This window comes from Ictalurus punctatus, chromosome 2 (assembly GCF_001660625.3).
Source record: "Ictalurus punctatus breed USDA103 chromosome 2, Coco_2.0, whole genome shotgun sequence".
Lineage (NCBI taxonomy): Eukaryota > Metazoa > Chordata > Actinopteri > Siluriformes > Ictaluridae > Ictalurus > Ictalurus punctatus.
This window is the reverse complement of record NC_030417.2, coordinates 17,984,647-17,992,146: the sequence shown is the minus strand read 5'-3', so window position 1 is coordinate 17,992,146 and position 7,500 is coordinate 17,984,647. Positions and strand designations below refer to the sequence as shown.

Here is a 7,500-nt window from a genome sequence, read left to right as displayed (position 1 = left end):
AACACCAGTGGTTTCTTTCTTTTTCAAGACATCCCAAATTGGTGTATCAGCTAGTCAACAGTTTCCAGGTACTTGTACAATGTCTCTGATAGATTTCCCCCACTTTTCTCCACTTTAAAATGGCTTACTTTTCTCCCACAGACAGTTCTCTGATCTTCATATCGGTTTATCCAGTTTAATAACAAATGCATTCTTCACAAGTGAAAGCTAAGGCTCTACAAGAACAGCAGACATTCAGAGGTGTTCATTCTTAAAAAGTGAATTTAAAAGGGTGGGATCAAACAAAAGATGCCATGTTCTAAGTTGTTTAACAAATCTAGATGTTAAGTATGAGGAAATGAAAGCTGAAATTCTGATCCGTCATCTCATATTCATCTTTCGATCTCCAAACCCAAATGTCTTCAATGTATAGAATTTTTTTTTTTTTAAACGGCCTTGCTGTTCCAATACTTTCAGAGGCGACTGTACTGAAGAGTTAAACAGATGCGTCGGCTACGCTGCAGCACCACCTGTCTCCACAAAGAATGATTAGACTAACATATAAAACAATATTAAGAAGTAAAAATATACAGTATAAGGTTACATATACAGTATGCACACTTGTAATATAATGGGTATAGGTATAGGATATAATGTATGTACAGGTATAAGGAACATATTCAAAAGTGTTCAAAATTTCTTATAGAGCAGCACTGTTCTATTCTTGATTCTGATTGGTCAGAAGGTATTTGTTATTAATCTATAAAGGCAGCTCGGACAGTAGTTATGTCAATTCACTCCTACTACAGAAACACATCATTGTTTCTATAGTAACAGCTTACATCAGACTTGAAAGGTGGCATTAATGGAAGGAGTTTCCAGTGTCAGCGATAACGCTTTACAGCCGGAAAGTTAACAAGAGACAGTTTTTGTTTTGCAGTCTCTTGGTCATTTTTTGTGACGTATTAAAAGAAGCTGGTGAGGTATAAACGACAGTTTATAGTTGCTATAACATAAATGATGATAGGAATTAACTTGTTACATGAAATTATGAGTAGATAAACAAAGAAGACTTGATGTTCCTTAATAAATACAAAATCAATAAAGCCTCAACGCAGCAGGGATTTGTCGTTCATCTCTCTCCGGCTAATAGACAAAAAACTATTAAATGCTGATTTTCATATTGAGTTTCTTTCATTCTGATGCATTAAATAACCGTCTCATCCACTCAGACAGTGTCCTGTATGTCATAAAGGAGTTATATGCAGATTAAGATTTTAATTTAGAGTCATTTTCAGATTTGAATGTTTGGGTTCGTCTCAGGAGGACGTCGTGTTTGATGTTCATATCCCACGTGGTGTCCTGAATTCTGAAGCGTATTGGGCTGAATCATCGTTTTCGTAGAAGTTATGAAATATACGGATCGCCTCACACGGTACAGTACAGATCCGGTGATTAGAGATGAATCTGGAAAACCCTGGACTGTTCCTTTACGTGACTTTTTTGATGGATACCAAAAAAAAAAATTCATTACGAACGTGGAAACATCTACACGGAGGTTACGGCATTCTCCAGCACTACAGCTTGTTCATCTTTAGCTGGGAATAGAGCTGGTCCACTTCAGCATGCTTTCTAAGCAGATACACAGACGCACACACTGGTGAGAAAGGCAGCCGAGAGGAAACGACCACTCGTATACTCATCGCAGCATCTAAACGTTCTTATAGACCGAAAGAGCTGCGATTAAAGCAGTAGCCTTAAATGAACCGGAATTCATTCAAGAGAAATTCCTCTTAAAGGGCACCTATTATGGTTTTTCAGATATTACTTTTCATGTAGAGCTGTTTGTGAATGTAAAAATGTCTGAAAAGTTTAAAAAATCAAAGCGCAGGACAAAAGAAGGAAGCGATTCTGAACAGCTGAAATGAGTCGTTAGTAATTCCAGACTTACTTCCTGTACTAACCTACGTAGGTTTGTAACAAAAAGCCCCGCCTCTGGTCTTCATCGGGTGCTCGCTGACAGTCGTTATGGTAGTGGGCGTTTCCTTTTTGAAACACGCTGACAGCAGTAGACCAATCGCTACAGACTCGGACATCTGACCAATCAGAGCAAAGTATGCTCTCTGAAAGAAGGAGTTTAGAATGAATCCTTTAGAACGGATCATTGAACGAGTCATTTTTGACATTGGGGGGAAAAAAGCTAATGCTGCAGTTTAAATTATGAGCACATTGAAGTATTTTTTTACCTTGGATGCATGTAAATCTATTGTATGAGACCTTTAAAACAAAACCATTATAGGTGCGCTTTTAAAGGTTATCTGTTACTTTTCAATACAAAACATGTTTGGGGATCTTTCAGACAATACAAGCATACAGTGCTGCATTTTGAATTAGGTTTTTTATTCGCGTTCTCTTTACATTGTTTGCGCTTTCTTTCTGTCTTTCTGTATTATTGCTGTTTTCTTTCATACCATACATTCTACTTTCATCCTTAAATGTTCACTCAGTCTCCTCATCTGTCAAATGTGTGTGTGTGTGTGTGTGTGTGTGTGTGTGTGTGTGTGTGTGTGTGTGTGTGTGTGTGTGTGTTTCCAGACGCACCCCGCGTGTTGTATAATGATCCCTCCCGAGTGCGGTCTGGGTCGTCTGCGCAACATGATCCTGCACCCCAGCTGTGTCCGCATCTGCTCGCGCAACTTCAGCAAGATGCACTGCTTCCGCATCTCGGAGCCCCCGCAGCAGTGCGAACTGGGTAATCAGCCTGCCAAGATTGCCAGTCATTGATAGAGCCGTAGTGGTTTAGACTAGAAGCGAAGCGTGTGTTCATGATCCCACAAGGTGTCGCTTCACGATTCCTCAGGGACGTCACAGGTACAACGTTGTTACCCTCGCTTTGAGGCAGCGCTCGATAATTCAGCCATTAAGATTCCGCCTGTCCCGATGGGTGTGTGTTGTAATCTCACAGTTGTTCGAGGGTTTGCTCCACTTTGTATTCTAGCCATTTTATTTAAATGAAGGTAATTTGTTGCTTTAAGGATTCCGATAACTTTATTTTGCCTCCATTGACTTCAGACTTGTATGTTTTCATCTTTATAGATAATCTAGATGACTCCGATGTCCCAAACCCAGTAGCATCGAAGGACAATCAGTCCTCAGGCTCATCGGATACTGGTAAAGATATAAAGTGTATCAAATTAGTGTAACGCTCACTTGTGGCTCCCGACTCACTACTCGTGCTTAGCCTCATCATTATAGTTTAATAATAATACAGCATTATAGCACAGTGTTGTTGAATCTCAGTTACAACTGGTCAGAAAGTGTTGATTAATTTTCTATAGCAGCAGCTCTGAGAGTAGTTCTGTCTTTAAGGGAAATCACAGGTTTAAATTAACGCGCTTGTTCTAATGTTATTGTTTCTATAGTAACAGCTTACACTTGTGTTGGACACTTTTACATAAACTGATGTGAAAGTGTCATTCTTGCTGTGGTGATATTTAAGGAAGGAGTCTCCAGTGTCAGAACTTCGTAATAAAAGTTTTTCGAAAGAGGATTGTAGGGAAGGCGTCGCCGTTTGGGTGGATTATTATTATTATTTTTTTAATCAACCTGTATAACTTTATAGCTGCTGTTCGATAAGTGATAACAGGAATTAACTGGTCTCTTGGACAAATTGCTGTAGTACAAGAGGAAAACACGTCTGGTTGTGCTGTTAGAGAAAAATAAGCAACTTCAGGGTGGTATAAGTAACTCCGCTTCATCGCACCATCCTGTCGTTGATTATTTTCCCGTAACAGCACAAGCTTTTCTCCTTACGTATTTGCTGAACTTAACTCGAAATCCCGAGTCATAACACTGTCATGATTACGTCATGAAGACATCGGTGGAGATGGAGTCATATGCTGTCATGAGTTGATTGTTTTGTAATTTTTTTTTTTGTGTTTTAAAATACAATTTCTAAAAAAAATAAATAAATTAAGTGCAGTTGCAATCAAATGTTGAAAAAACAAAACTTTCCTCCTCCTTCTTTAGGAAAGCAGACTCTGAGAGTGTTTGACGGGGATGATGGCGCAAAGCGTAACCAGTTCCGGCTGGTCTCCATTCCTAGAATCACCAAGAACGAGGAAGTACTGGTGAGATTTTAACAAGAAAATCTGAAAAGTACCCAATACACAGATACACACCAGAATATATATTATTCATTTAGGACTGTAGTTTAAGTCAGTGCTATTTGTGCATCCATAAAAATTAATGCATAAATACTTAATACTACATAAATACTTTAATGCATAAACTAGTGTATGTATGTATGTATGTATGTACGTATATATACATATATATAAGTCACAATACGTGCGTATGACGTGATGCGCCACTGACTAGGAAGCGACTTATACTTTCGGTTAGTAAAAAACCCGCTAGTGTTCCATTTGAGACAATATTACCTTTCTAAACATCATACACTAGACGGTAGAGTATACAGTGCATAGTGTAAGTGTGCAGTACATCATTTGGGACACAACTTTAGTAACAGAAGTAACGTAGTGAGTAAACGTGCCTCGCAGACCAACTAATCGATAATGAAATTCGTTGACTAATGATTTTCATAATCGATTATTATCGATTTTATTGATTAGCTGTTGCAGCTCTAGTACTGACTGATATCCAGTATTAAAGGATGGAAGCGTGAAAAGCACTGAGGAATATAGTTTTATAATTTAGTAAAGATGTATTCAGTTCTATGTAATTACAACAAAAATGTCAAGGTGCATTCACATTGATGGTTTGCCAGTCTTTTAAATCGTACTCTCTGCCTGAGCAGGAAGCGGCGCTCAGGGCGTTCTACATCCCGGACGATGCGCAGGAGTACGAGCTCCAGAATTACACCCACCCCGACCTGCTAAACGATGACATCATCAATCGCAATGGCATGCCCGACAACAAGGCCATGTTTAAGGACTGCCCCCCGGAGGTGTGGCTGCTCCGAGCCAAGCCCAAAGACACGGAGTTGCTCAAGATCTACGCTGGCTGGCTTAAGTGAGCGCTTATTTAATCGGAAAACATACCACGAGGGCCAGATTGATTTGCGGTACTCGTATTTACACGACACGTACTGACAATATTTTGGCAGCGCCCACAAAGTGTAAATATTTCTGTGTGAGTATTTGAGAACAGTTTCCTTGAACCCTGCGTTATCTCAATGACATCATCCTGACTTGCTCATATGCAGATGTCATACGGGAGTGTCCTGTTACTGTTACTGGGCAATTTCATGATATATGATGCAAGCCTTGATGCCATGATGGCTACCATATGCTAATAGAATATAGTTTATTATTCTAAGCATTAGTCAGGATAGACGAGGGTTAAAAAATGTAATATTCTCTGGTGAAATTAAAGTGATTTACAGTGGCGTGATAGTAAAATGAGAGAAAGAGTCACAAGTATTCGTGTCAGTAGCTGTGTCAGAACACTTCAGGAGGTCGTTTAGAGTACTGTTGTCCCTGACAATATAAGGGCTTTGTCAAATTTTAAGCAAACTTGTATTTTACTTGTAAAATCATCTATTTCACTTTCTGGAGATCCTCAGATGTTTCATTACAGGTAATAACCACAACCTAGTAGCAGTAGTAATAATAGATTTGAAATTTTCATAGTTAATGCTTTAATGTGTTTTTGAAACTGAGAGTGTGTTTATTGTAATGTCAGTTCGAGCATTTTTAGGCTGTAAATGTGTGTGTGTGTGTGTGTGTGTGTGTGAATCTGCAGGGTCGGCGTTGCCTACATTAGTATCACCATTGGGAAGAGCACAACGGTAGACTCCGTCATTAAGGAAGCGCTCGTCCAGCTCGGCAAACAGGTACACCGCTCATCTCTACTTTCTAACACGCTCGACACACTAAACATTAGGATCTCCTCCGCTTCTAAGCCATGTCTGACCCATCACAGTTCACCTGTTTAACTATTTTTTCTATACTTTCTCAGAAGTTCATTGAACATGACGTTTTCATGCATGGGATTCGTCCCAAATTGGATATGCGCCAGATTGCAGTTTAAGTTTAAGTGTTAGTTTATATAGAGAACGGACATTAGTATGCCGACTGGGACGAAGACTAGCTAGCTATACAGCAGTCTTAGTGTCTAATAACGTTTCCACGGAGGAGAACGGAAACTTTTCATAAACTTTTAAGTGCAGCTGCACTTTTGTCAGAGCTGCTGTTGTAGAAAATGAACCTAGCACCTTCTGACCAATCCGAATCGAGAATTCGTCAGCACTGTGATGTAATCAACCTTTTGCATAGAAATACATCGTTGTGCAAATATGTTTCACGCGCACCTTTTAAGTCTGTCTTTTCTCTCTGCTTTCTCTTCGAACGCATCGTGTTCGCCTCTCGTATCATCATCATTGTGTCAGTGCTGGAGTTTACATACAGCTTGTGGTTGGAAACAAGAACGTGTGGTCATGTAACCTAACATCTAGATAAAAATAGATGAACACAAGTACCGCATCACATCCTCTTCTGTGTTTGTGTGATTTAATAATAATGTGATGATGTATATTTAGTATAGTGTTCTGTTTCTGAGCATCACGAGTAAAACACTTCAAGGCTTAAAAACGTATTTGTAAACTCCGTAACTCTTTGTTTGCTGAAAAACGACCGAGAGGTGTTTAACACTGACGTGTGTGTGTGTTTCAGAATGAAAACCCTGCAGATTTTAACCTGATGGAGGTTTTCATGAGCAGCAAACAAGGTAAGCTAAGCTCTCCTTATGCTTAGGTGCCCATGCATGAGATTAGACATGAAGGAGTTACTGTTGGAGATCACAGTGCGTGTGCTAGATCACGTCTAAACCGTAGGGTTTGTGGTTGTCTTGCAGTGCAGAAGCAGGTTCTTGGTGGTCAGGAGCTGTTACTGGATAAACTGCAGGAGATCAGGAAGGTACACCGGGCTTCTCCTTTGTCGGATTCAAGAGAATGAACAATTTGTTCGTTTTGAAGCTGCTCTTTTTTCTCAGTTCCTTAATGAGTCTGCGTGTGTGTGTGTGTGTGTGTGTGTGTGTTTCAGACGTCTCTGAGGCAGATGAACCAGACACGCTTTTACATTGTGGAGAGCAGGAACCGGGTGGTCCAGGTGGACCTGCTGATCGGAGGACTTCCGCTGCAACTCAACACAGAGGAGTACACAGAGCTGCTTCAGGAACACCTCGCTATCAAGAGTCAGTCTCGCTCTCCCACACACTTCTTTACTCGATGATCGTGTTTCTGCCATGGAAGAGAGAAATCTTAATCTCTCTCTCTCGCATTCTCTCTCTTTCTCTCTTTCTTCCTCTCTTTCTCTCTCTCTCTCTCTGCAGGTCAGTTGGTCACCATCACTCACATCTACCCAGCACAAGGTGAGGAACTTGTCACCGTAGCAACATTTCTATGGCAACCTGGCTTACATCCAGGCTCTGGCCATGGAGGAAGAGAGGATAATCTCTCTCTCTTTCTGTGTGTGTCTGTGTGTGTGTGTGTGTGTGTGT

At 40.3% G+C, this 7,500-nt stretch overlaps 1 protein-coding gene across 2 annotated transcripts in view; it reads left to right on the top strand.

Annotated features, from left to right (window-relative positions):
• LOC108277157 (diacylglycerol kinase theta) overlaps positions 1 to 7,500 on the top strand; it is a 32,680-nt gene that overhangs the window by 19,832 nt on the left and 5,348 nt on the right. Inside the window, exons 6-14 of one of the 2 annotated variants that reach the window (XM_017489615.3) lie at positions 2,575 to 2,731; positions 3,076 to 3,150; positions 4,009 to 4,109; positions 4,799 to 5,013; positions 5,746 to 5,836; positions 6,675 to 6,729; positions 6,856 to 6,917; positions 7,044 to 7,194; positions 7,333 to 7,371. In XM_017489615.3, coding sequence (XP_017345104.1) covers positions 2,575 to 2,731; positions 3,076 to 3,150; positions 4,009 to 4,109; positions 4,799 to 5,013; positions 5,746 to 5,836; positions 6,675 to 6,729; positions 6,856 to 6,917; positions 7,044 to 7,194; positions 7,333 to 7,371 — 946 coding nt within the window. The remainder of the gene's footprint in view (positions 1 to 2,574; positions 2,732 to 3,075; positions 3,151 to 4,008; positions 4,110 to 4,798; positions 5,014 to 5,745; positions 5,837 to 6,674; positions 6,730 to 6,855; positions 6,918 to 7,043; positions 7,195 to 7,332; positions 7,372 to 7,500) is intronic. The other variant, XM_017489622.3, reaches the window with a different exon arrangement.